Raw genomic sequence first — 25,964 nt, 5'->3', positions numbered from 1 at the left:
GCGGCCAGCCCAGGGTGGGGCCCTGCCCGGCGGGAGCCATAAAAGGAGCTGCACAGGGCCAGGGTGAGCTGCTGCCCTCGCTGTCCCGCTCACCCCGGGCTTCCCTGGCCATCTTGGTGGGAGGTGGTGGTCCCAGCCTCTGCACACCTGTCTGCAGCACCTGGGCAGGTAAGACCTGGAGGTCAGGGGCGGCTCCTGGGTGGCCAGACTTGTTCCTGTTTCCAGGGGGGCCCTTGAGTCCCACATCCACCCTGCCCTGTCCCCTGGCTGGACTCGTGGCCCTCAGAGATGGGGGTCCCCACAGACACCCTGGTCCCTGGGGACACAGCAGCAGCAGGGGGTGCTACAGGGGTCTTCATGCCAGTCAGGTTCCCATGCTGACCCCGGTGCATCTCACCATGAGTTTCGAGAAGTTTCTGGGCCTTTGTTTCCCCACCTGTAACAGGGCTTTAGAATCCCAGGGAGAGGCCATGCCTGATCTGCAAGCAGGAGGCGGGGAGTCTGCTGTCCACTGTGCCCAGCACCCTGAGTGTCCAGTCTTTACCCCCTGAGGCCTCAGTTTCCCCGGGCGTGTGCTATGGAGAGGAATACCTAAGATGGGGTGCCGGGTTCAGATCCGCTCGCCCTTGGACAGGAGGGACACTCTGGGCCTCTAGGTCCTAATCTGCCCAACAGGGAGGAAAGGCCCTGTGTGAGCTGGGGGGCCAGGCGAGGCCTGCACCCTGGTTGGACCTCCGGGCAGCCACCTGGGCTGTGCTGGGCCCTCCAGCACATCTACTTTAAGTCCCCCAAGATGTAGAGCCAGGGGTACTGGAAGGAGAGATGATGAGATGAGAGATGAGATTCAGGGGGGCCATGGCCAGCCTTAGGGCTGCTCAGGACAGAGCCCCAGCCTACAGTCCTGAAGCCCGAGCCCTCTGCACTGTGCCCCAGCCCGTAGACAGCGCTGGGCGAAGAGGTCAGCCTACCCCTGTGATCCGGGCTACCTGAGGCCCCGTGGGTTCTCTGGCTCCGACGGAGCATCCGGCCTCAATGTGCCCTGTTGGCAGAGGGGCCTCAAGCCCTCGTCCCGTGCTTTGTGTGGACAGGACCACAGGGTCTGTCCCAGCAGTCCTGGGAGAGTAGCAGTGTGCCTTGCCCACTTCCTGGAGGAGAGGAGAGCCAAGGTCCCATCTGGGGCGTGGCCCCAGGACAGGGGCTGGGTGAGTCTCTCACTCTCCACCCACAGCTGGAGCTGGCAGAGGGGCCAGCGCAGCTGCATGCCCCAGGCACAGGGATGGCCCTCAGCAGAGTGCGGTGGGCAGGGGACCTGGGCAGCAGCAGCTCAGTGGCTGGAGGCCCCTGGCCAAAGGGGCAGTTGCAGTGGGCACGATGCCCGCCCTCAGCCCAGCCCGGGTGTCGTCTTTCTCCCTCCTCCTCTGGACTTTGCTTCCCGGGCCCAGGCGGGGCTGGGAGGGGTGCACCTGCTTCCCTAGGTGGGGCCTCTGTGCCTGGCAACCTGGCAGAGGGCCGAGCTGAGGCCTCCTGCTCTGAGTGGACGGCCCCAGCTTGGGCTGGAAAGTGGCTGGGCTGACAGGTGAGGCTGGGGCCCTGCCTGGGGCGGGCCTGGCGGGGAGGGTTCTGATTGAGGGGGCATGTGTCCACTGTAGTCAGCTTCCCTGTGAGCACCCTGGCCCAGCCGGTGTGGGGCTGGCTGGGGCCTCCCCTCCTGCAGACCGCCCGGGGCCCACTCTGAGGCCTGAAGTCTGTGCCCTGATTCCGATGGGGCTTTGGGATCCCAGAATCCCAGGATCTGAACCCGTGACAGGGAGGAAGCTGGCCAACAGACAAGCCCTGGCCAGAAACCCTCAAGCCCCCACTGGCCCTGGGCATTCTGGACCCTCCTGCGTCCAGGTCCAGATGAGGATACAGGGAGGGGCCGGCTGGGCCCAGGTGGGAGCAGGCTTGGCCTGAGTTCCTGGGCTATTCCATCTGGCAGGGCCTGGCCCAGGTCAAGGGACGGGTGGGTGGGGCTTGGCTGGAATTCCTCGGGCTGGGGAGGGCCGGGCCAGGAGCCCCTGATGACACTAGCCCCTAAGGGAGGGGACAGGAATTCCAGGGGCCCTCCCTTCAGGTGACCTGTGGGCTCCTGGGGAGCCTTTGCCCTGGGCAGGAGGGCAGCTGCTGTGGAGGAGCAGGTGCAGCCCGGGGCCATAAAGCGGGTTCAGCTGGCAGCAGAGAGCGGGCAGGGCTGGAGCAGGGACCTGTGCTTCCCGCAGGAGGCTTGTCGGCAGGGCAGCGTGGGGAGCCGCCCGGGCTCTGAGCCCTGGACCCTGTCGCTGGGGTCCGACTTTGGGGCAGCGGCTTCCCCTCTCTGGGCTTCTGTCCCCGTCCCCTCCGGTGGAAACCAAGACACCATGTCTCCCCTTCCAAGGGCTCTGTGAGGAACAAACAAGACTGAGGACACGGGGGCTGGGGGCTGAGGCCACTCCTCTCTGGGCTCCCCCGGCCCCTCCCCAGGCTCCCCCCCTTCCCTAGGCCCCCCCTCCCCAAGCCCTCCCCCAGGCTCTCCCTCCCCAGGACCCCCCCAGGCTCTCCCTCCCCAGGACCCCCTCCCCAAGCCCTCCCCCAGGTTCTCCCTCCCCAGGACCCCCCCAGGCTCTCCCTCCCCAGGAACCCCCCCCCAGGCTCTCCCTCCCCAGGACCCCTCCCAAGCCCTCCCCAGGCTCTCCCTCCCCAGGACCCCCCCAGGCTCTCCCTCCCCAGGAACCCCCCAGGCTCTCCCTCCCCAGGACCCCCCAGGCTTCCCCCCCAGGCTCTCCCTCCCCAGGTTGCCCCTCCCCAGGCTCTCCCTCCCCAGGCCCCCCTCCCCAGGAACCCCCCAGGCTCTCCCTCCCCAGGACCCCCCAGGCTTCCCCCCCAGGCTTCCCCCCCAGGCTCTCCCTCCCCAGGTTGCCTCTCCCCAGGCTCTCCCTCCCAGGCCCCCTCCCCAGGAATCCTCCAGGCTCTCCCTCCCCAGGACCCCCCAGGCTTCCCCCCCCAGGCTCTCCCTCCCCAGGACCCCCTCCCCAGGCTCCCCCTCCCCAGGACCCTCCCCAGGCTCCTCCTCCCCAGGCTCCCCCTCCCCAGGCTCCCCCTCCCCAGGACCCCCCCCCAAGCTCTCCCTCCCCAGGCTTGGGCTCTGCAGGACAGGCCAAGGGTTCGAGCAGGGGGATTGCTGGAATGTGAGCACCTGCCCAGCAGCCCTCCAGGGGCGTCCAGGGGTGGCACTGAGGCAGGGGTCACAGCAGCCACCGGGGCCACAGCTGGGTGGGCCCAGCAGCCTTGAACCCCAGACCCTGGACCCCACCCCCTGGCCTCAGTGAGTCAGGAGGCCAGCACCCCAACCCTGCCCCACCAGAGGGGAAGCCACACTCAGCGTGGGGGGTGGCTCCCTGTCCCCAGAGCTGATGTCCCAGGTGGGTTATAAATCTTGCCACGTAAACAGCTGCCACTCATTGGCCTACACTCCTGCAGCAAGCGTAGCCCTGCCCAGGGCAGGGACAGGAGCCGTGTCACCCGGCCCAGGGGTCGGGGGCCTGGGGACTGTGGTGGGACAGCACAAGGCCTCAGGGGACCATGCCCCTTCAGCCCAGGAGGCAGCCTTGCTGGGGGCACAGAGGCCATCCAGGCTGGGTCTGCGGGGTCCCGGGAGCCACTCACCACGGCAGCAGCGGCCCTGGGGACCTGGTGCTGCAGGCCATGGGGCCTGGGACACAGGCGCAGCACACCCCTGGTGAGGCCTCCTCTGCTCCACCATGAAGACAGCCTGGCTTGCAGGGGCCACTCAGATGATGGCTCCCAGGGAGGGACATTTTGGGCCCTCAGGGAAGCATCCTGGGGGCCACCGCAAAGGAAGGTGCAGAGGAAAGAAACCAGGGCCCTGGGGCAGAGAGGGCTGTGGGCCGAGGCTGGGGTTCGCACTGAGGCCAGATGGTGACCCTGGGTGCCAGGAGACACACAGTGAGGACAGAGCCATGACCTTGAGGACACTGGGTGAGGGTGTCAACCAGAGGCTGTGTGGCTCCACCCAGACACAGGGTCCACAGTGTCCCCAGCCCATCCTGGCTTCATGGCACCAAGACGGGGGCCCTGCTGGTGACGCAGGGGATGGGCGTGTGGGAGCCTGCATCCCGGAGCTGCGTCCCTCTCAGGGCCTCAGGGTCCCCCTGGACCTCCCTCAGCGAGGACAGGCCAGCTGGGGCCACGTGTGAATGCTGCTGAAGACACTGCATCTGGGGAGGCGGGGCAGGAGGGTCCCAAGTCCAAGGCCAGTCTGGGTAGTTTAGCAAGATCCTGTCTCAAAGTGAAATGAAAAGGGCCGGGGTGTGGCTCAGGGTGGAGCAAAGAGAGACCCCAAGGCCACAGAATGAGCAGAGGGGCAGGTGGGCGCTGGGGGCTGTGTGTGGGCCCTCGAGGGATGAGGGTGCAGGGGACGTCAAATACTGTGGCAGCTGTGGGGTCAGTGGGGGATGTGCAGAGATTGGGGCATGGCTGGACCCAGGAATTCCCTGTTGGAGTCACTCTCAAGCCAGTCAAGGAGGCTGAGGGGAAGAGGGTCCGCTCTCCCACCTGAATGGCCGGTCCCCAGACTTCATGGCATTGTCCCTGATGAGCACTCAGCTCCCCTGAGCCAGTCAGACACCAGCAGTGGGACACTGAGACTGGCTGGGCTGAGTCAGAGGGTGGGACACTCTGCTGCCTCTGCTGGGCCACTTGCCTGTGCCTCCACCACTAACAGGCCTTGGCTGGACTTTGCCCTGGGGGGCTCTGACCTGGGGCGGCTGTGACCTGGGGAAATCTGACCTGGGGGGCTCTGACCTGGGGGGCTCTGACCTGGGGAAATCTGACCTGGGGGGCTGTGACCTGGGGAAATCTGACCTGGGGGGCTGTGACCTGGGGAAATCTGACCTGGGGGGCTGTGACCTGGGGAAATCTGACCTGGGGCTCTGACCTGGGGAACTGTGACCTGGGGGCTCTGACCTGGGGGGCTCTGGCCTGGGGGCTCTGACCTGGGGGGCTCTGACCTGGGGGGCTCTGACCTGGGAAAATCTGACCTGGGGGGCTCTGGCCTGGGGGCTCTGACCTGGGGGGCTGTGACCTGGGGAAATCTGACCTGGGGGGCTCTGGCCTGGGGGCTCTGACTGGGGGCTGACATTCCTTTCTCCCTCAGTGGGTCCAGAGGTCTCCACTCCACGGGAGGAAAGTCAAGCCAGGACACCCCAGAAGATGGACCGGGTGACCAGGTACCCCATCTTCAGCATCCCGCACTCGGCACGCATCACTGGCCTAGCGCTGGACGGAGACACCAGCTACACCATCGAGCTGGTGGGCGTGGGGCCCGAGGAGGCTGGCTGGAACCAGGACAGGCCACAGGCCCGGTCCCCTGACCATAAGGCCCAGATGGACCTGGTGAAGACCGGGGCGACCCGCAGCGGGCAGGCCTTCCCTGGCCAGTGGTCCCTGAGACCAGTCTGCCTGGAGGATGACAAGGACGGGGACATGCAGAGTCACCACCTGGGTGCCAGCAGTGTGCTCCCCAGGCAGCAGCAGGACCTGGAGCAGGAGCGCTGGGCCGTCATCCAGGGCCAGGCAGTCAGGAAGGGTGGCACCGGGGCCACAGTCTGCGGCACCTCTGACCACGGGGACCCCAGGCCCCTGGGCCACCTTCGGCCCACCCCCCTGGAGGAGAACAGGATTGACAGGGAGCAGATAGACTTCCTGGCAGCAAGACGGCAGTTCATCCACCTGGAGCAGGCACACGCGACGATGGCGCCCCCCAGGCCCCCCACCAGGGCTGCCCCCCCATGTGCCCCACCAGGGGCCAGCCCAGCTCTCCAGGCCCCAGGCAAGCCTCCCCTGGCCCATGGGAGTGTGGTCCCCAGGGAGTCCCAGGTGCGGGAGCTGTTCAGGGAGAAGAAGGGCCGTGGTTTGCCTTTGGGGTCCGGCATCCCAGCTGTCCAGGACCCTGGCTCCCGGTCCCGGGTGGAGTCCCCAGAGGCCCCCAAGGAAACGCCCATCGAGCGGGAGATCCGACTCGCCCAGGAGCGCGAGGCTGACCTGCGGGAGCAGAGGGGGCTGCGTCGGGCAGCTGGCGACCAGGAGCTGGTGGAGATCCCCACGAGGCCAGTGCTGACCAAGGTGAGCCTGGCCGAGGCCCCTCGGTGGGACCGGGGGCGTCCGTCACTGTATGTGCAGCGGGACATGGTTCAGGAGACGCAGCGCGAGGAGGACCACCGGCGGGAGGGCCTGCAGGCGGCACGGGCATCCACGCCCGACTGGGCCTCTGAGCACCCCCAGCCTGGACTCAGGAGAAGCATGAGCTCCGACTCCATCCTTGGTCCCACTCGGGACGCCCGGGCGGCTGACCCAGCCCCAGCCTCGAGGAGAGTGAAGCGCATCTCACCCGAGGCCTACCAGCCCTACCTGGACGCCCAGAGCCCCCAGCGGCAAGTCTCGGCCTTCGGATCACCCAGCAAGCCCAGTGGTCTCTCCGCAGAGGGGGTCAGGGCTGTGGCCTCTCCCAAGGCCCTGGGGTCTCAGAGGCAGCTCCCAGAATCCTCTGGAAAGCCCCTGAGCACCAAGCAGGAGTCTGCCCCGCCCCTCCGGGGACCCCTGCTGGCCAGCGAGGGCCTTGTTCGGTGGGATCACTTCCGCCTGCGTCCTCTGCGGTTCAGGGTCCCAGATGTCCCTCAGCAGGCTGAGGCTCCCCAGGCCCGGGGCTGGGAGGCGGCTGGGGCCCCAGTGTGGAGGTTGCAGAAGTCCCTTTCATCGGATCTGCTGGAGAGGGAGGTGGAGAGTGTCCTGCGCCGGGAGCGTGAGGTGGCAGAGGAGAGGAGGAGTGCTCTCTTCCCAGAGGTCTTCTCTCCGCCACCAGAGGAGGACCCTGAGCCAGACTCCAGGAGCTCCTCGCGGGCATCAGGTGAGAAGGGGACTGTGGAGTCTCTGCTTCACTCAGGACCTAGGGCCTTGGAACAAAAATGGAGGCAGAGTTGAAGGCTCTCGGGGAGGGGAAATATTTCATTCTCCCGCTTCCCCCACTTGGCAGCTTCAGGGCAGATTTTTGAGAAATGTTAAGTTTGCCTTAGGGTTCCCACCTGATGGATCTAGATGATTTGTTATGAGGCGCATAGGGGTTTGCAAGTGTCTATCATCTTGGTGGTTCTTCCTGGTCAATAGGGTACATCCCTGTCGCTGGATGCCCTTTGCCTTGATTGCTGAGTCCAACTGTCCACCCAGAATCGCCTGACTGGTTATTCTTGTCCATCTGTCATGATCGGTTGCTGCTGTCTGTCCATCTGTCAGCTGTTGGTTGTTCCAGGCCCTCAGCCAGAGACCCTATGTCTCCAAGAGCTGAGGTCCGACGGTGGGTCTGCCCACTGATGCCCCTTCTTTCTCCTGCTCCCCGTCCCCAGGCATCGTGGGCAGCTACTCTGTGTCGGAGTCACCCGTGTTCACCCCCATCCACCTGCACTCCGGCCTGCTGTGGAAGGCAGAAGCCCCTGCAGAGGAAGCGGCTGGGCAGATAAAGAAGGAGCTCTGGGTGAGTGGGACCTGACCCCAGGCCAGGCGGGCGAGGGTGATCCTCCCGCCTCCCAGCAATGCCTGCTCCCGGGGGAGCCCCAGCTTGGGGGACTGGGAGGCTGCGCTGAGGGTGGCGTGAGGGGGCGGTGGGGTGACAACTTGGGTCTGGGCGGTGGGGTGAGTTCGAGGGAGGGGTGTGGGAGGCCTTCAGGCCGGCTCCTGGGAGGGGCGCGGGGAAGGACCCGGGCTGACTGGCCTCTCTCCGCAGTATGCAGGCATCAACCCCGCGGATCGGGTCAACTCAGAGGTGAGTCGAGGCACAGTGGCAACCCATCCCGCGGATCCGCCCGCGGGTCCTCCTCCTCCGGCCTCCTCCGCTCCAGGGTGGGGCCCAGCCGGCTTGGGGAGGGGGGCGTGGTGTCCGCGGGGGGTGGGTGCTGCAGGGCTTCACCTCTCCCACCAGGTGGAGGGCTGGGCTCAGACCTGGGGTTTCTCTGGGCGTCCTGGCCTCAGTCCCTCTAGCACCACCAGGCAGGGGCACTGCTTGAGGGGTGAGTGTGGAAGTGCAGCCATCTCAGACGGCAATCCCGTCCTCCTTGGGCTGAGTCCAGACTTTTTCCCTGGGGAGGAACTCGGCAGGAGTCGGCAGGTTCCTCCGTCAGGCTACCCGGAGTAGGGGCCTGAGACAGAAGAGGGGGTCCTGTCCCCCTGTTCTAGGCCTTGTCTGTGACCTGGCAGTGCGAAGGTGCCTGCTGAGGTTAGGACCCTGAGGAGACTGCCTTTTTTGGTGCAGATCCTGGGAGCCACTCGGGTGACCCGGCACAAGAACGCCATGGCCGAACGATGGGAGGCTGGCCTCTATGCCATCGAGGGCGAGGACTGAGCCTGGGGACAGGACGTGTTACTTCTGATTCTTCTGCCTCAGAGAAGATGGGCCCCAACGCCCTGGGGGCGAGGAGACCAGGTGCTTGCCTGGGCCTTCTTGGGGACACTCCGCCTCCCCCTGAGGAGGCCAGGGGTCCCGCCCCACCGCCCGTGAGATCCTCTGGCCCTGCAGGGCCGCCGAGCGCTGCCCCCACCCGGGAGCCGCCTGGGACGTCCACCGAGAAATACACTGCCCAGCAGCCTGCCTGCTGGCCGCCTGCTGCACAAAGCCAACCTCGTGTCTGCGCGGTCTTTCTTGGTGCCAGGGGAGCCCTGCCAGGCCCGCACTGGGACCCCGCGTCCCCTGGAGCGGCAGGTGCTTCGGGGGGGGGGGGGGGCCACCATCTCATCTCCAGCACTTGAATGCTTGTTGAGCACTGCGGAATCCCTGGCCCTCCTGGTGTCGCGGCGATGGGAGGGTCGTTAATTAGGCTCCAGGGGACTCTAGGCTCACCAGAGATGGCGGGATCCTGCTGGCCAGGGCCATGGATGCTGGCCGCAGTCCCATCATGCTCCGCCGCTGTGCACCCTTGGGATCCTCTGACTGCTCGGCCTCAGTTCTCCCTCTGTGCTCCTGGGGATGAAGACCCAGACGGGTTCGTCTGTGTGCCGCAGTGGTGACCTAGCCCCGTGTGAGGCACGTGTCCCCGACACAGTTTTGCAACCCCCTCCCCGGGATGCTAGGAGCGGCCAGGTAGCCCGGGGACCCGCTTGGGAAGCCTGGCAATGGCTATTTTAAGAACTCTGTATTTAAGGACAGCCACCAGCAGACGTGGGTCTGGAATCGCCCCACAGCGAGGGACCCCCAGCCGAGGAGGCCTGAGGGAGGAGGCTGGGCTCCCGCTCAGGGAGCTCTGTACTAAGGCTGGCTACTGCCCTTGCACCTGGGCCATTCTGTCCACCTGGGCTTTCTGCCCCCCCCCCAGGCAGTTCCAGCCCTGGCATCCCAGGGTGGGTCTCCGAGGCTTCTCTATGGTCTCCCCCGCTGTCCCCCGGTGCCTCTGCCTGAGGAGGCAGGTCTCCTTCAGCTGCGGGAATCTCCAGAACCCACGTGCTAAAGGCAGGCTGGAGGGCAGGAGGCGGAAGTCCAGGGGCAGCAGGGCTGGTCCCTCCTGAGGCCCAGCAGGGCTGTGTGCCCCCTCCTCCAGCTCCAGAGCCAGCAGTGAGCGTCTCCACGTCCCTCTCTGACTCTGGCCCTCCTGCCTCCTCTCATGAGGACCCTGGGCCCCAGATGACCAGGTCACTGCAGCTCAGAGCCTGTCTGCCACAGGAGGTGACGTGTCCACAGGCCTCAGAGTCTAGAGCATGGGCCTGTTTGGGGCCATTTCTACCCTCACAGAGGGTCTTGGCACCCCCTTCTCCACCGACCTTCTGCCAGCTCTGCTCAAGATCCCTGGGACAGTTGTTGCCCGGGTGCTCCCTGCACGAGGCCCGAGGCCCACACCACGGGAGCAGGCTGCGCTGAGGCGGGGTCCCTTCTTCAGGGCAGCCGCTGGGATCCTCTGCCAGTCACTGGGTGAAAGGAGCATGTTCAGGTGTCATCTCATTCATGACACTGTCCCAGCTCCTGGTGGCCCGATTTCCTGGCCTCAGCAGGTCTCCCCAGCCCCACAGCACCCGGGGGTGAAGGTCCAGAAGAACCTCAGTGGGTGCTGGAGAGCTGACCACCCTGGCAGGCTCGGCTTCCGCGTGCTCAGAGGCCACCGTGCCAAGGCCAGCACAACTCTGGGCCACAGAGGGCTCCCTAGGCTCGCGGCCAGGAGCCCCCGTCTCTCCGTCTCTGTCTGCCTGTCGCCTCCCCTCAGCGGGGAAGGGCCTTGGTGCCCAGGAACGCCCACCGAGGAGGAGACCGGTCCCGACAGCCATGGCCTCAGGCTCAAGGGAGTGGCCCTTCATAGGCCTCTAGGAGCATCTTTCTCCAAGGACAAGGGGACCAGCCACTCAGCAGGAGACCCTGGGGGTGACAATGGAACCCAGGGAGCTGGCCACCCGCAGTCCCAGGGGCCTCAGGGGCTTCCAGCCAGGGCTGGGATGCTGCTCTGCTAAGTTCTGGGTGACAAGCACCCAGTGGGGTAGCTCCCTGAGTACCAGGTGCCACTCACCCCCCCCCCAGGGACTGCGGAAGGCCCTCCCTTCTCGCAGCCTGTTTCCTCGCCTGTAAGTAGGGGTAGCGGCAGTGACATCCCGGAGGATGTTATGCGGGTCACCAGGCGCCTGGTGTGGTGCTCGTTACTCAGGATTAAGTGAATCCTGGGGCTTCCACGCCGCGTCCGGGCTTGAGGCAGCCAGCAGTAAACGCCCACCGCCACCAGGGGGCGGCAAAACACCAAACACTAACCCCAACGCGGGGCCTTCCAGGGAGGCCAGCCCCCGAGGCCGGTGGCCTCCAGGTTCCCACTGCTCCTGCTGCAGAGTCCAGCCCCTCCCCTGGGCTGCTGCCTGGCAGAGCCACACTGGACACGGAAGAGCCTGCTTCCCTCTGCACAGTTCTTATGTACTTTCGATTTCTTGAAACAGTTTCAATGAATTTTCCCCAGAACATCAAAATAGTAGGAAAACGTTGAAAAATGGCCAAGTATGTCTGTGAAAATGCACAGCATCTGTGTGTGAGTGTGTGGCGGTGGGGGTTGAAGCCAGAGGCACCGTTCTGCGGAGCCACATCCCAGCCCTGGGTTCCATGCTCAGCACCACAGAAAAATAAGTGAACAAGATAAAAGTATTGTGGCGCTGGGGATGCGGCTCAAGCGGCAGCGCGCTCGCCTGGCATGCGTGCGTCCGGGTCCGACCCTCAGCACCACGTACCGACCGAGATGTTGTGTCTCAGCGCTGATCTCTGATCTTTTTTTTTTTTTTAATTTTATTTACATTTAAGTTTTCGGCAGACACATCTTTGTAGAGAGCTTGTTTAAAAAAATAAATAAAAGTATTGTGTCCATCTACAAATAAATATGTGTATATTTTTTAAGTTTTTAGTTATAGATGGACACAATATTTTGTTTATTTATTTTTATTGGTGCTGAGGATCGAACCCAGTGCCTCACATGGGCAAAGCAAGGGCTCTGCCCCTGAGCCACACCCTGCCCAACTAAATATATTTTAAAAATTTTAAAATTTGGCCAGATACAGTGGCACACGCCTCAGCGGCTCAGGAGGCTGAGGCAGGAGGATCGCGAGTTCAAAGCCAGCCTCAGCAAAAGCGAGGCACTAAGCAACTCAGTGAGACCAAGTCTCTAAATAAAACACAAGTAGGGCTGGGGTGGGGCTCAGCGGCTAAATGCCCTGGGTTCAATCCCTGGTACAGAAATAAAAAATGAAGATAAAAATTTAAATCTGTCCCGAGTCCACTATAACCTTGCCCACGGTCCTGGCCCTGCAGACGGGGTCCCTCCTGAGGCCACACAGCCACCTGCAGCCTGACTGGCCAGGGTGCTTGACAATATCAGGATTCTGGAGATGGCACAGTGACCTGTGGGGACTCTCAGGGTAGGATGTCAACATGGGGATGTTGCCCTGAGGGATTTGGAGGGCGGCCAGGTGGGCCGGGCCTGGGTCACTCCTCTTCCTCTTCCTTTCTTTCTGCCCTTCCATCTTTCTTCCCCTTCATCCGCTTCGACCTCGGTGTCTGCATTTCTGCTGTGGCCCCTCCGGCCAGGTCTCTAGCTCTGTCGGTTCTCCTCAGAGGCTCCCAGGGGCCTCTGGCACCCCGAGTGTGTGTCTCTGTTCAAAGCCCAGATCCCCCACGGCTGGAGGCCCTGCTCGACCCCTGCTCTCTGCCGCCCACCGCCCTCCGCCCACCTCCCTCCGCTTGTCTGCTCCAGCCACGCGGCTTCCTCGCTGAGCCTCCATGGGTCAGCCCATCTGCACGGATGGCACCTCGGCCTGAGAGTCACCCCCAGGCCCCCCCGCTGGGTCCCCTCCTCACCTAGCGGCTGCTCCGCACACGCAGATGAATAAGTGACCTTGGGGCTGGGCTGCGGCCGAGTGGCAGAAGGGTCAACAGCACAGGCCAGGCCCCTGGTTCAAGCCCCGGCGCTGAATGAAGAAAGAGCTCCACAGAGCCCCGGAGGCAGGCCGGAGTGCGAGGGACGCAGTCCCGGCTGGTGCCCCAGGCCCAGACCCGAGGAGCAGGAGGAGCTGGTGGTGGCCACAGGGTACCCACTCCCCAGCCGGGGAGAGAAGCAGGGGATGCTGAGCTGACTTGGGGACCAGGACTGCCCCATTGGGCTTTAGTGTCCGGTGGGCAGCATGGGGACAGGATGTGGAACATCAGTTAGACTTGCCCAAGCTCTGCCCACCAGCCCTTCACCGGCCCCGTGCCCACCAGCCCCCGCCCACCTGCCCCATCTCCCAGGCCGCTACCGCAGTACCAGCTGCCCGCACACACCTGCAATGTCTGCGGGCTTTTTTTTTAAATGTTTTCAGTAGTCGACGGACACCACACCTTTATTTATGTGTTTATTTATGTGGTGCGGAGCCAACCCAGCGCCTCACGGGTGCTGGACAAGTGCGCTCCCACTGAGCCCAGCCCAGCCCCCACTGTCTGCGTCCCTCCTCCTAGCGGGAGGGCACTAGGGAAGCTGGGGGACAATGCCCAGGAGGTGCCAGGCCCTGGGTCCGTCCCCAGGAAGAAGAGCGTTGATGTCCCTGAAATCAACCACCAGCCTCAGAAATGCTGCACCACGGCTCTTAGTGCATTCCTAGACGCGTGCACCACCACGTCCATCTGGTTCCAGAGTCCAACTCCCAAAAAGAGCCCCTCCCCATGAGCACTCCACTGTCCCTCCCGGCCCTGCACCCACTGTCCACCTCCCTCTGTCAATGGCATAAGCCCCCGGCAGCCGGGGAGGCTCACCCAGCGTCCACAGTGGACAAGGGCACATGTGGTGTGGTTGAAGTGTCCTCAGCCAGGGCATGGTGGCCAGACTTGAGGGCCTCATGCTCAGGCACAGCATGGGACCCAGTGATAGGAGTCAGGACAGGGGAGTCCAGAGATGGAGCATGGGAGGGTGCAGGCTGTCCTGGACCTGGACGCGGAGGTGGCTGCACCCCTCTGGCGTTGTGAGAGCTGTAGCACACCACGCTGCGGTTTCCCCTGCTCAGCACAAGCGAGTGGACGTTAGGGCCTGTGGTCAGCAACTGGAGACAAGCTCATTCCCTCTATGGAGGGGCTCCAGGTCAGCGGCACCTGCCCCCAGGCCCTGCTGCCACAGGACGCTGCCCGCACGTTAAAGGCTGCGGTTCCGTGGGGGCTCCTCACTGGGCTTTTACCTCATTGCCCTGCTGACCGGTGGGTAGGTGGGCACACTGGCCACACGGTGTCTGCAGGGTCGGTCTGAGCCTTGGGCCTTTCCCTTCGTTGTACGGCCACTGACCAAGGAGTGCCAGGGGCTGCACGGGGAGACTTGCTGGCCTCGCTGGGCTTCGCAGGCTGCCTTGAGCTGAGACCCCTGCAGCCCACCACGCCTGGCTGTCCGGGTGCTGTTGACCAGCCGGTGGGGAGCTGTGCGTGTTCTGGGCCTGAGCCCTGCTGTGCCCGCACCGCGGTGTCCTCCCACCCGCGGTTTGTCTTTTGAGTCTCTTTCTGGTGCATTTGGAGAAGAGAATTTGTTTAGCATAAAGCAGTGAATTTTTCATTAGGAATGAGTGACAGAGGCAAGGGGCTCGGTGCCTCAGTCCCCCAAGGAGTTCATCTGCCAACAGCAGCATCAGCTTTCCCACGTGGAGGGCAAAGGAGCGAGCTTGGCTTCACCCACAGTAAAAGAGACTGAGGTTCCCAGAAGCACCCTCACTTGACCTGGGTCTTACACAGTGACGTCAGAGCCAGAGTTGGGATTCCAGCTCTAACCCCTGGCTCAAGCATGAGCCTGGGAGGGATGTTTCCAGAAGACACACCCCAGCCCATATTAGGATATTTCTGAACAAATCTGTCAGTTTGGCATGAAACCCTTAATCTGAAGTTGCAAAATTCCATTTCCTGTCAAGCCAAGTACAACAGGCAGGGGACAGGGCGGCTGGGTCCACTCTCGCCAGCGGCTCTGAGAGGCCAGCCACTTCTGGGGCTCTGAAGGTTGGAAGGAGCACCTCGAAGTCAAGGGGGCTCCTTTGCATGGCACCAGGTGCCAGACAGGCCATAGTGGACAGCTATAGTGGACAGCTTTGATTCACGGTGTCCACTCTGGACAGCTAGTGCCCAGCCCTTCTAAGCATGAAATATCTGGAGTTTCATACAATGACAGTGGATTTTAACAGGCAACTGAAAATACTCAAGGTCTCCCATTCTCTTCCAGGGCTGAGGTGGACTCGGGTCAGCGCCTGCCCCGCAGCCCGAGGGCCCTGGTCCAGCCAGCAGCACAGAAACCCAACACACCACCCAGGGGCTCCAGGCTTCTTTGGCTCTTGGGGGGCAGGAAGGCGGGACCCACCCTGGGCGCACCTCGGGCCCCCAGCCGGGTCCTGGCCCTCAGGCCGTGATTTCCGGTCCTTGTCCAGCAGCTTTACTGGGCGGCTGCCGGCTCCTGTCTTGGCTCCCGAGTCGCTGGGACAGTACCTCGCGCTGTTTGGTCTACTCCCCAAACGGGCTCCACTCCTGCGACCTCGCGCTGCGCTACCTGGGCCACGTCCTGCCCTCCAGGGGTGCACCCGGGGAAACTGAGGCCGGGGGCTGCTGGAGGGAGAGGGGCGCAGGACACCGCGTGGCGACCCTCAGGAAGCCCTCTAAGGACTGACGGCGGGACCCCATTTGACAGACAGGGAGACCGGCCCTCGGGGTATTGTGGGACAGTCACTGTTGTCCCTGATTTAAAAATCAGGGACTGAAAACACATGTGTGTCAAGGAAGAACACCCGGGTACAGGCGTGAGAACTGTCCAGACAGACCCAGAGGACAAGGGGTGGGCCGACAGGGCCTCAGCTGACCAGACCCAGGGTCCAGACCCCAGCCAGGTAAGAGCGGGCTCCCACGGTTGGCTCCCTCTGGGCCAGGACAGGTAGGACCCCGCGAGTCCCGGAGCCCGCGGTGCCACAGCGTGTCCTTCCATCGCCTGCTCCTGCCACTCGTGGGGAAGGGAAGTAGAGGCCACCCTCCCTGTGGCCTCACTGCAGCCACACCCCTGGGCAGAAGCCCTCGGGAGCCGCCCCCACCCCACCAGGCTCCCGCTGTTGCTCTTGACCCAGGGCGACCCGGGTGTGCCTCCCTGAGGCTGGGCCCAGGTCACCCACAGCCGGGAAGGCTGCTCAGAGCACCCGGGAATGAAGTGCCCAGACTAGGACACTGCTCCTGGGACCTCCCCCTGAGTGAGGCCCCGGGTCCCTCAGCTTCCAGAGGAATCTGAGGCCAAAGGGCAGTGTCGACCCCTGGTCTGGCCGGGGCCTCAGCTTGCTGGCCCGTGGAGTGCCCAGCTGGACCAGCGCCCAGGGTGCAGGCTCGCTGCTCTGGGCTGGTGGGTGCGGGAACCAGCCAGCGCGTGGCCCACCTCCCCAGGCTCTTGCCGACGGCCAAGTGTCCTCCCCAGAGGAGGCAGCCCCAGTTGGCCTGATTTGTACTAAGACAAACTTCTTTCAGAGCCCAAGAGCCTGGGCCTGGCCCTCAGGAGCCCCAGGCTGGGGTTCAGTGAGCCCCTGGCCACTGGGCAGAGCAAAGGCAGGGCAAGGCCCAGGGTCAGGGTGGGCCCTACCATCCACTGGAGTGATGACCCCTGCTCTGCTCCAAGGCCAAGGCCCAGGACCCCTTAGAGGGGGAGGGTCCACAGAAGGCTGGCAGAGGGCTCTCCCAGGGGAGGCCGCGGGGAGTCGGGCTGGGGGCCTTCAGGTGCCTGGACCCCAGCTTGGCTTAGGCAGCTGGAAGGCGCTGGAACCACAGGGACACCTGGAGCCTGGGAGCCCAGACCCGGCCACCTGGCAGCTGGGCACTGTCACCTGGCCCCATTTATAACAGGGGCCCTGGAAAGTTCTCCAGGTGCCACGGAGGCCTCATCAGTCATCTGTGGGAGGGCAAAGTGTCCCACTGAAGCCCCCCTTCCTGTGACGTAGCCAGTGGCCGGCAGGACCACGAGGGGCTGGCCCTGTGGGCTAAGGCCTGGAGGGTGGCCACAGGGGTCTGCCCTCCCGTCCTGGGCTGCCCAAGAGCAGAGAAAACCCTCCAGAGTCCTGCGGTCCCAGGAGTGGGCAGAGGGAGGTGCCGGTGCCCACCAGTGTGCAGGGCTGCCGGCCACAGTCCAGCATCAGTGACCCACAGCGGCCGGCCCCCACCCCGCGGCCACAGATGGACCTCGGTGGCCTCTGCAGGGCTAGGGACCAGGCCCAGGCCCCGCCCACACTGGTCCTCACCCGCAGTCCCTTTGTTGGAGACTTCATTTACTTTTTAGATTTCTGTAGTTGTTAATGGACCTTTATTTCATCTGTCTGTCTGTCCGTCTGTTTCATCTGCGGTGCTGAGAGTCGGATCCAGTGCCTCACACGTGCTGGGCCAGCGCTCGGCCCTGAGCCCCAGCCCCGCCCAAGAGCCTATTTCTTGAGCAGCCCTAAGTGGACAGGAAAGTGGGGCAGGGGACGGGAAGTGTCCGGCCGCCCCACCTGTGGGTGAGCCAACTTGGATACGTGGTCCTCAGCGACACTCACAGGTTTACTTGAGGTTCCCTCGGGAGCCGCACGTGGCTGGGATCTTGATAAAGGACACCTGTCCGCAGACTGAACCAGACCTTCCGGGGCCTGAGAAGTCCTCCAGGCTCTGCCTGCCGTCCTGGCCCCCGCCGGCCCCCAGGTCTGGGCTGTGGGCACACTTCTGCCCTCTCCAGGATGTCAGGCTGGAGTTGCCCAGGGCGTGGCCTCTGCAGCCTGGGGCCTCCCTTAGGGGTGCTCCCGGCTCATCATGGCTCAGGAGCTCTTTCTTTCCAGCCGTCCGTCTGGGCCCATCTGTCTCACCCACCGGGAGTCTCAGGTGCCCCCAGGTTTGGGCTGCTGTGGACAAGGCCATGGAGGCACCCCGGGCGGTCGGTGTGTGGGCACCTCCATCTGGGTCCACCTCTGGAGCACACTGCCTTGCTGAGGGTCTCCTGTGCTGCTCATTCCAGCCCCGCAGGCCGACGGAGGTCCAGGTGGGCTGCTCCAGCCCTGTGCCCACCGCCCCAAGCTTCCGAGAGACTGACCCAGCCTCAGTCTCCCCAGTTGCAGGGAGGCCTGAGGGGGGTGAAGGCGCTGGGCCAGGAGCAGGCGCCCAGGACCCTCCCCTTCCTCTCTCCCATTCTAGGCGGAAAGCACCAGCCAGAAGCCATGCAGGGGCCCCAGACAGATGCTCACCGTTGTCAGGAGCGTGGCCTCCAGACTCAGCATCAGGGCAAACAGCCCCAGCAGGTCTCTCCAGGGCGCAGCTCACCATGAGGCTGCCTGGACTTGTTGGAATTTCTCAACCTCCCTGCTGGGCGCCTGATGGAGACTTGCTGTGCCCTTCGCAGCTCTGAGGGCGTCCCTGACTGCTCTAGGAGGGGGCAGTGGGGATGGGGACCCAGGTGGCAGCTGAGGCATTCTGTTAGAGCCCCGGCTCCAGGCTCCGTCCTCAGGGTACAGGACGGTACTTGCTAGCAGGACCAAGGTAAAGCAGGTGCTGCTACCCAAGGCACCCCGATGCCTGAAAACAGATGTCCACCAAAGCCCACACATCGGGGGGTGGCCCTGCTGTCCACACTTAGGTGGAGAGGTACTGCTCATCCACCTGGAGCATTCTCGGACACCAGCAGGAGCGAGGGGACAGCTGCAGTGTGGAGGGATCTGAGGACCTCATGCTCAGTGACAGCCAGTGTGACCCCATGACAGGAGAGTCCAGGACAGGAATGGAGAGACAGGACGTGGACCTGTGGGTGCAGGGCTGGGAGGGACAGGGGGCTGGCTGCTCATAGGCAGGAGTCCTCCCTTTGTGGTGACAAGAATGCTCTAGAATCAGGTAGAGGTGATTCCTGCACCTCTGAATGTACCACATGCCCCTGGACTGTGCCAACTAAGATCATCTAAGACGTATCATCTGACTGTCTCACTAAGGTCATGCTTAAACAGCTTTGCCCAGATGTACCCTGGATTCAGTGGCTCCTCTGTTCACTAACAGTGTTAGTCAGTTCCGTCACTGTGACAAAATACATGAGAAAATCAGCTTAGAAACAATGAAACAAGAGAAAACAAATAAAAAGAAAATCAGCTTCTCAGGTGAAGGGTGAAAGGGAGGGAAGGGAGAATGATGGGAATGGAAATGGACAAAACTATTTTACATGCATTTATAAATATGTCAAATGAACTCCACTATTACGTATAGCTACAGTTCACTAAAAATAATAACAGATATATAAATAAAGGTTTGCAAAGAAAATTTGCTTGATAAAAAACCAAATCATGGGCTGGGGATGTGGCTCAAGCAGTAGCGCGCTCGCCTGGCATGCACGAGGCCCGGGTTCGATCCTCAGCACCACATACAAACAAAGATGTTGTGTCCACTGAAAACTATAAAATAAATATTAAAATTCTCTCTCGCTCGCTCTTAAAAAAAAAAAGACAATAATACTTACCCGTGTAGTAGATTTAAAAAAAAATTCATGTGAAAATAAATTATTTGGAAGCATTCTGGAGTTCATAATTTGTAGTTTCTTTGTGCAACAGTTACTTTTTTAATATTTATTTTTTAGTTATAGGTGGACACAATATCTCTATTTTGTTTTATTTTGTATGTGGTGCTAAGGGTCGAACCCTTAGCATGCTAGGCGAGTGCTCTACCGCTGAGCCACCACCCTGTACCACAGTTACTTAAAAGATACAATAAAATTCTATTTCTAGAAAGAAGGAAGGAAAGAAAGAAAAAAAGAAAGAAAGAAAATCAACGTAGAGGAAGAAGGGTTTCTTTGGCTCAGATTCTGAGGTTCCAGTCTGTGTCCACTTGACCACTGACTAGGCAGCAGGGTGTGGGCTCAGGTCTGTGCTGGCCATCCCGGGCGGGTCAGGGGCTGAGTGTCGCCCAGGGGTGCTGAGCCGGGGCCATGTTCTGGGGACAGGATGCTGGCCCTGGAAGTGCTCAGACCAGGGGAGGGTGGAGGTGATCCTCAGTCCCCAGTTCCCTGAGGACAACCACCTGCTTTTCTTCTCTTTTTCTGCAGTGCTGGGGAGACCTCAGAGCAGGGGCATGCTGGGGGACGGTCCACCACCCTACGCGCCACCCTGCTTTTCCTTCCCCGAGGGTCCAAGTCTGCAGGAAGGGGATCCACTCCCCAACCCCTCCTCCGAGGCCACAGCGGGCACCTCAGCCTCCCTCCGGGGCCGCCCAGGCCTCGATGTGCATGACTCCACCAGAGGCAAGGTGTCTGGGTGTGCGTCACCCAGGAAGGCACACCTACCTGCTGCTACCATCCCAGGATTCCACAAGCTCAGCCTTTGGGGGTGGTTCCCACGCAGGCCACCTGCTGGGACCCTCCAGGGCAGTGCTGGGCCCAAACACAGGCTCTGGGGACGGATGGCTGACCCCTGTGAGTGCTTCATCAAGTGAGGGACATTAGTCTCAGTGGTGCCCACTGCCCGGGGTTCTGCCTCCCTGGCCCTCCTGACATCCAGACCTCGGGGTCCACAGAGATCCCACCTGGCTGCCGGCAGCAGGAATCTCATCTTCCCATCTCGGTCATCCTCGGCCACCAAGTTGGGAGGGACAGGAGCCGTGTGCTGGCTGGACAGTGGTTGTCCCACATGGTAGGTGACTTTGAGCTGGGGAGGGTCTGCAGAGGGTCATAGGGGCCACAGGGCAAGGCTGGGAGGCCTAGGGACTTAGGGACTGAATGCGTGGGACAAAAGCAAACAGGGCGGTAGCACTCAGTGGTCAGCGCTGTCCAGCATTCGTGAGGCCCTAGGTCCAGCCCAGCACGGGGGCAGGGGGGGGGCGGGGGAGAAAGCTCAGTAGCCACCAGTGTGCATCTGGAGTAGGGCACCACCCGGGGCCCAGCAGGGAAACCCAGGACAGGGGCTCTGGGCTGCAGCAAGAATCCAAATACCACCCAATGCAGACGGGAGGAGGTGTTCCTGGCCCAGCCCAGATTAAACAAACAAATAAACAATCTGAGGAATGCTGGCCTCCCTGCTCCGCCCAGGACCACAGACCCTTCCAGCCGCCTGGGATGCAGGGACCAGGGAACCCAGGAGGGACCAGAGCCAGGAGCCCCACTGGAGGGCTGCAGGCCCCTCCCCGCCCTCTGCCTTATCACTCATTCCTCAGTTGGGAGGTGAACTATCAAGGACATGCTTCAGAGAGCCTGGGGAACTCTGGGTTCTTGGGGTCAGCCTCTCCTCTGAATCGAGGCTGTGGGCAAGACCCTGTTGGCTTTGACTTCTCGGGGCCAGGGGGAGCAGGGACCCCCAGGGACAGGACTGTTGCAGGGAGACTTTGCAGATGGCTGGAAAAGTACTAGATTGAAACAAGTGAGCGGGTCCTGGCTGCCGGGGTGCCTGACCGGAATCCCCCACAATATCTGGAAGTGACCAAGGGCGTTCCAGAGGCCCGCTTTGGAGATGAATGTGAACGTCTCCGAGTGTTTGTTTTCATTGTTGGGACCTATTTTATCTTGAGAAAAAGAGGAAGTTGTGTGGAAAACCGGGAGGGGTGGTGCTGAGGGAAGTTGGCGGGGCCTGCCACAGGGGGTGATCCCACGGCTGTCCTCCAGGGTGACTGTCCTCCAGGGTGACGTCCACGAATTCAGACCCTGTTGGCTCCACAGAGAAGCTTGGGGTGTGGGAGGAAAGAGCTCAGGGTGGCTTGACTTTCATTTTAAAAAGTGAAATAAGGGGCTGGGATTGTGGCTCAGGGGTAGAGCCCTGTCTAGCACGGGCGGGAGGGGACCCAGGTTCCATCCTCAGCACCACATAAAATTAAAGGCCCGGTGTTGTGTCCATCTACACCTAAAAAAATAAATATATTTTTAAAAAAAGTGAAATAAGTAGGCCAGGCATGGTGGCCACGCCTGTCGTTCGATCCATGGGGGGAGGCTGAGGCAGGAGGTTGCAAGTTCAAGGCCACCCTCAGCAACTTAAGAGACCCTGTCTCAAACAGGGTTGGGGGTACAGCTCAGTGGTAGAGCATTCTGATTCAATTCTCAGGACAAAAAGGGAAAGTAAAAATAGGGAACAAGCGTTATTTGGGCGAAAAAGAATAATCTAAAGCTACAAAATAAAAATTTTAAAACCTGTACAATGTATCAACACCTGCAATATTGACACTTGTTGCCTCCGTCACTGGGGTGGTTGTCTTCTCCTTTGTAGCCCATTCTAATTTTAAATGTTTTCTAGCAGCTGGGAGACTTGGAATTTGGTTTTAAATGTATCAAGGCCCTGCGGATCCCAGCAGCAGACGGGCAGGAAGAGCCGGGGAGCGAGGCGCAGGGCGAGGCTGGCTCTCCAGCACTGCTGTCACCAGCCACAGGAAACTGCAACGGGCCACCAAATGCACACACCACACACGTAACCAGAGCTTGGTCCTCGTCCTCGACGCCAGTTCAATATCAAGACAGGTCCGGTTCCCCAGGCTGCGGTTCTGCCCCTGGGCAGACCGAGGTTTATCACGGAGACATTCAGAGAAAATGAGATCAGGGAGGAGAAGTTCAGGGAGAAGATTAGGGAAAAAGAGAAGCCTTGTAAGTTCCAAAGCCTCAAGGGGCATAGTAAAGTGAAGCCCTGTCACTCACACCCACACACACTCACACTCACACACACACTCACACACAGATACAGACACAGAGACACACTCTCTCACACACTCACACACACAGAGACAGACACAGACACACACACACAGACACACACTCTGACACACACAGAGACACACACAGAGACACACACACACAGACACACACAGAGGCACACACACTCACTCACACAGAGACACACACACAGAGACACACACACAGAGACACACACACAGACACATACACACAGATACACACACAGACACACACACAGAGACACACACACAGACACACAGAGGCACACACACTCTCTCACACACTCACACACACAGACACACACACACAGACACACTCTCACACACAGAGACACACATACAGAGACACACACAGACACACACACACAGAGACACACACACAGACACACAGACACAGTCACACACACACAGATGCACACACACAGACACACACAGAGACACACTCACACACACAGATGCACACACACAGACACACACAGAGACACACACTCTGACACACAGAGAGACACACACAGAGGCACACACACTCACTCACACACACACACACTCACACACACCTCTGCAGATGAACTTACTTTCCATAGGAAATACTCTGAAAGAGGACATTGAGTGTCTGTTGACAGGCGTGTTCAGCTCCCTTCCATCGGGCTATGGAGTTGTGACAATGACATGTGATATTCATGATCTCTAGAGAGACACATTCATGAAAGCTTCAGGGAAAAAGCAAGCCCCGTCGCACCCGCGGGTGCACGTCGATTTCTGGAGCCTCCTGCCCTGGACTCCTCTGTCACTGGGCCTTGTGTGCCTGGCTGTCACTGAGCACGTGGTCCTCAGGTCCACCCATGCTGCAGTGTGTCACCTCGCTCCTGCCCTGGCCAGGACGCTCCAGGTGTGCGTGGCCAGGCTGTGTGTCCACCTCCTGTTGGTGGACCTTGGCTGTTTCCGTGTGCACCCTTTGTGTGTCGGCTGTCTGTTCTGGACTCAGGCATCCACTAGGAGGGGTTGCTGGCCCTGGTGGTGACTGCATTTCACCTTGGTGGCGCTGCCAGGCTGGTCACCAGCAGTGGTGGTCCTGAGGCTGCTGACCTCTGCACAGTGCTGGCAGCTCTCCCTCGTGACATCTTTTGGTCATAGTCACCCCAGGGCACGTGAGTGTCTCCCTGGGGCTAACGGTGCTGGGGTTAAACCCAGGTGCTCTTCCCCTGGACTGCATCCCAGCCAGATTTAGCTTGGGATGCCTTCTGGCTGCATGGCCCAGACCGGCCTGGACCTTGCATGCCCTGCCGCAGCCCCCTGGGTCGCTGAGGTAGGAGGCGTGGCCCCCTGCACCTGGCCCCTCCCTGTGCTCAAAGGGGCTGAGTGTCTCTCCCTGTCTCTGGGTCGGAGTGCAGCAGGTGTAGCAGTGGCTGGCTCTGCCCCCTTCCCTACCGTCCTCCCAACCTCTGCCCTGTCAGCCCTGGCCAGTGCAGGAAGGGCCTTGGGGCCTCCTTCAGCTGAGACCAGGCCCATCAGAAAGTGCACTGCTGGCTTCTGGGTCTTTGGGGCCTGTGGGCAGGAGTCAGCTGCCCTCCTGTTCTGACACAGCCCCAGGTTGGCAGCTGTACTGTGGCCACCTGAGCCTGAGACCCAGGTCGAGTGTCCATTACCTGCTGTAAACTATTGATGATGGTGGCGTCACCACTGAGAGCCACTGTCTCTGGTTTCCTGTGTCGCCGGTGATGAAACCTGGGGTGTCTGCTCATCCTGCCCTGGACTCCACGGGACCTGCTGGGCTTCCTGTGGGACACAGACCAGTCTCCCCCAGAATTCACTGAAGTGGGGCCCAACCCAGGGGCACGATTTCAGGGGACAGTGGGGCCACCCTGAGGACCACGGACATGTGGCTGAGTCATTTTTCGGTGGTGTCTTGGGCTGGAGGGAGCTGGGCAGCTCTCCACCCGCCCATGCCAGGATCTCCGCCCGTTGAACAGCTGCCACGGTCCGTGGCATGGCCAGGGTCCCCAGGCAGTCACCAGGATGCGAGCAGGCCTCCCGGCACCCCTGCAGTGGCCGACTTTCCATGTGGCTCCTTGTTCTACTGGGGGCCTCATACCTGTCAGTTATAAAAGTCAAGGTCTGCAGCCAAGGACAGAGTGGGCCTGACCAGAGCCCAGTCAGCACACAGCGGGCAGCCATGGCTGAGGCCAGGTGGGTCTCCTTGTGCATCTGGGGCTGCAGCCTCGGTGTCCCCACCAAAGCCCCTGTGGATGACCCTGGGGACGCACAGCAAGCAGATGGCCACAGATCACTTTCAGCCCGGCTCACATTCCCTGCCCCTACGGGACACTCCCTTTAATGAATTTTGCAGGGCCTCGAAGGCAAGCTGGCAGGGGCTCGCGTCCTCCCACCCTGCTCTGCTGGCCTGGCCTGGCAGCCCCACACCCTCGGCTCTTCCCTCCAGCCCTGACCACCTTCCACAGCAGCTCCCTTGGTGTCCGCCCCCGGCCCTGTGCCGGGGCCTGCCACTGTGTGCACCCAGCTTACCTGCTGATGTCGCAGACCTGAGTCCCAGTGCCCATTGCAGTGCCCGGGCCAACCAGGGGACATGTCCGGCCACACATCTCAATGCCCAGTTAGGTCCCTCCTGCACCTGGCCTGGCTCCCAGAGTGGCCGGCCCTCGTCCCCCGTTCACTCCTTTCTCCTGGGGACTTCCTGTCTTCTCTCTGTGCCTGTTTCCTGCCCAGCTGCCAGTGGTGGCCTGTCCCCTCCCTGTTTCCATTGTCTGTCTTCCTCAGAGGCCCAGGCTTCCTGCACAGCCCACAGGCCCCACAAACCCCTCAAAAACCACAGCAGGTGGACACTTGCCCTCCAGCGGGGAAGGGGAGACGCCCCAACTCGGCAGGAGACCAAGGCCAGGGCAGCAGCCAGGGCCTGTTGAGGGCACAGACCTGGAGGGGGCGGAGGACAGGCCCTCCTGGAGCGTCCTCCTGGCCCCACCCCGTCACAGAACAAGGAGAACTGACAGTCCCAGCTGAGGGGCAGCCCATGAAACCTCACCACTCCTCTCAACACCGTCCAGGGAGCCCAGAGGGGGTGTGGTGACGGTGACACACGGGGTCCTGATCGGGTCCCAGGGCAGGAGAAGGACACTAGGGGAAGCAGGAACCTGGTCACAAGCGTTGGCAGGATGTGGAGGGACCGGAAGTCCCACCTGGGCTGCAGAATACATTCCGGGTTTCTTGAAGGGTTGCACCCAGAAAGAGCAGGGGACCCAGCAGGTCCGCGCTCAGGGGTCTCGGTGACGTCCAACCCCACCGCTCAGAGTGAGGTCTTGCTTGGAAACCGTCTTCCCCAGAATCCACCAAGGCCAGCATGGACCCTGATCCAGAATGACCTGCGTCCTCACTGGAGGAGGAGGGGCTTGGAGACAGACCGAGCTCTACAGGGGGCGGAGAAGGTGGGGGGGCGGCCAGCCTGGGCATCGGTCCGTGGGTGAAGGGAGACACAGCATGACCACACACAACTGGACAGCCCTCAGCCACGGCAGGACCGAGTTGACACAGCTGCCACACAGACCCACCTGAGGGCCTCGGGCTCAGGGAGAGCCAGACTCACAGGCCGCAGCGCGTGGCCCAAGGTCAGGAGGGTCCAGAGACCAGAGTGAACCCGCGGGTGCAGGGATGGGGGGATGGAGGCTGCGGGGGACGGGCTCCTTCTGGAGGCTGAGACTTTCCCTGCACTGGTCGGGGTGGCGGCTGGGATCACAGTGAACAGGTGGCCTCTGGCCAT

General features: G+C 61.9%; 1 protein-coding gene and 1 long non-coding RNA gene across 14 annotated transcripts; one reads left to right on the top strand and one right to left on the bottom strand.

Annotated features, from left to right (window-relative positions):
* Window positions 1–44: 44 nt before the first annotated feature.
* Window positions 45–8,700, top strand: Misp (mitotic spindle positioning). 2 transcript variants are annotated; one of them, XM_046444402.1, is made up of 5 exons: window positions 45–168; window positions 5,192–6,940; window positions 7,434–7,561; window positions 7,811–7,849; window positions 8,336–8,700. In XM_046444402.1, exons 2-5 carry the CDS (start codon window positions 5,248–5,250, stop codon window positions 8,423–8,425), a joined length of 1,950 nt encoding a protein of 649 aa, XP_046300358.1. In that variant the 5' UTR covers window positions 45–168; window positions 5,192–5,247; the 3' UTR covers window positions 8,426–8,700. The 2 variants fall into 2 exon arrangements, with proteins under 2 accessions (XP_046300358.1, XP_046300357.1); XM_046444401.2 differs by lacking the exon at window positions 45–168 and adding an exon at window positions 179–1,576.
* Window positions 8,701–16,204: 7,504 nt separating this feature from the next.
* LOC124092602 (uncharacterized) lies at window positions 16,205–25,377 on the bottom strand. Of its 12 annotated transcripts, none has more exons than XR_009226793.1 (5): window positions 24,719–25,377; window positions 23,842–24,447; window positions 22,771–22,882; window positions 20,072–22,015; window positions 16,205–19,968 (listed from the first exon to the last, which is right to left on the bottom strand). It is a non-coding gene; the product is annotated as an uncharacterized LOC124092602 (long non-coding RNA). The 12 variants fall into 12 exon arrangements; XR_009226796.1 differs by having other exon boundaries at window positions 22,771–22,843; XR_009226788.1 differs by having other exon boundaries at window positions 20,072–22,882; window positions 24,719–25,376.
* Between the last annotated feature and the right edge of the window lie 587 nt (window positions 25,378–25,964).

Source organism: Marmota monax, unplaced genomic scaffold (genome assembly GCF_021218885.2).
Source record: "Marmota monax isolate L192 unplaced genomic scaffold, Marmota_monax_Labrador192_F-V1.1 WCK01_AAM20220418_F8-fsc00102, whole genome shotgun sequence".
NCBI classification, from domain to species: Eukaryota; Metazoa; Chordata; class Mammalia; order Rodentia; family Sciuridae; genus Marmota; species Marmota monax.
This window is presented reverse-complemented; position numbering and strand designations above follow the sequence as displayed.

Coding starts and splice junctions, on each gene's coding strand:
- Misp (XM_046444402.1), top strand. CDS start 5,248: ATGGACCGGGTGACCAGGTACCCCATCTTCAGCATCCCGCACTCGGCA. Junction 7,562..7,810: donor AGATAAAGAAGGAGCTCTGG/GTGAGTGGGACC, acceptor CTCTCTCCGCAG/TATGCAGGCATCAACCCCGC. Junction 7,850..8,335: donor CGGATCGGGTCAACTCAGAG/GTGAGTCGAGGC, acceptor TTTTTGGTGCAG/ATCCTGGGAGCCACTCGGGT.